Source organism: Geospiza fortis, unplaced genomic scaffold (genome assembly GCF_000277835.1).
Source record: "Geospiza fortis unplaced genomic scaffold, GeoFor_1.0 scaffold244, whole genome shotgun sequence".
NCBI lineage: Eukaryota > Metazoa > Chordata > Aves > Passeriformes > Thraupidae > Geospiza > Geospiza fortis.
This window is the reverse complement of record NW_005054370.1, coordinates 3,243,411-3,243,769: the sequence shown is the minus strand read 5'-3', so window position 1 is coordinate 3,243,769 and position 359 is coordinate 3,243,411. Positions and strand designations below refer to the sequence as shown.

Genomic DNA, 359 nt, shown 5'->3' with positions numbered 1-359 from the left:
CAGCCCCACCGTGGCCCCCCACACTGGCCCTCGCAGGGGAAGGGTCCCCTGGTGCCCGTCAAGCACGGGGGCTCATGCTGGCTGCCCCCCATAGTGGGCACGGGGAGGGGGCTGCGTGGGGGCACCCTCCCGTGCAGCTTAGCAAACCCCCAAGTCTTGGTAGAAGGAATGATCAGGGGGATTGTAACAGCTGGGGAGGGGGTCCACATGTCCAGATGTCCAGAGGGTTCAGAGGAAGGGGTTGAGCCCCCCGGGCGCGGACGGCGGGGCCGGGGGGCCGCTCAGCGGCAGTAAAGGCTGCGGCAAGGTGCTGGGGAGTTCGGGGAAGGTGCCAGCCTGCGGAAAGGCACTGGCGGAGG

The 359-nt window shown here is 69.1% G+C and overlaps 1 protein-coding gene across 1 annotated transcript in view; it reads right to left on the bottom strand.

The window, feature by feature from the left end:
* Positions 1-6: 6 nt before the first annotated feature.
* Positions 7-359, bottom strand: part of EPN3 (epsin 3) — a 6,021-nt gene continuing 5,668 nt past the window's right edge. The window contains 1 exon segment of the mRNA XM_031060013.1: positions 7-359. This exon segment is cut by the window's right edge and continues 39 nt beyond it. Within this exon segment, the coding sequence (XP_030915873.1) occupies positions 229-359 (131 nt within the window). The 3' untranslated portion in view covers positions 7-228.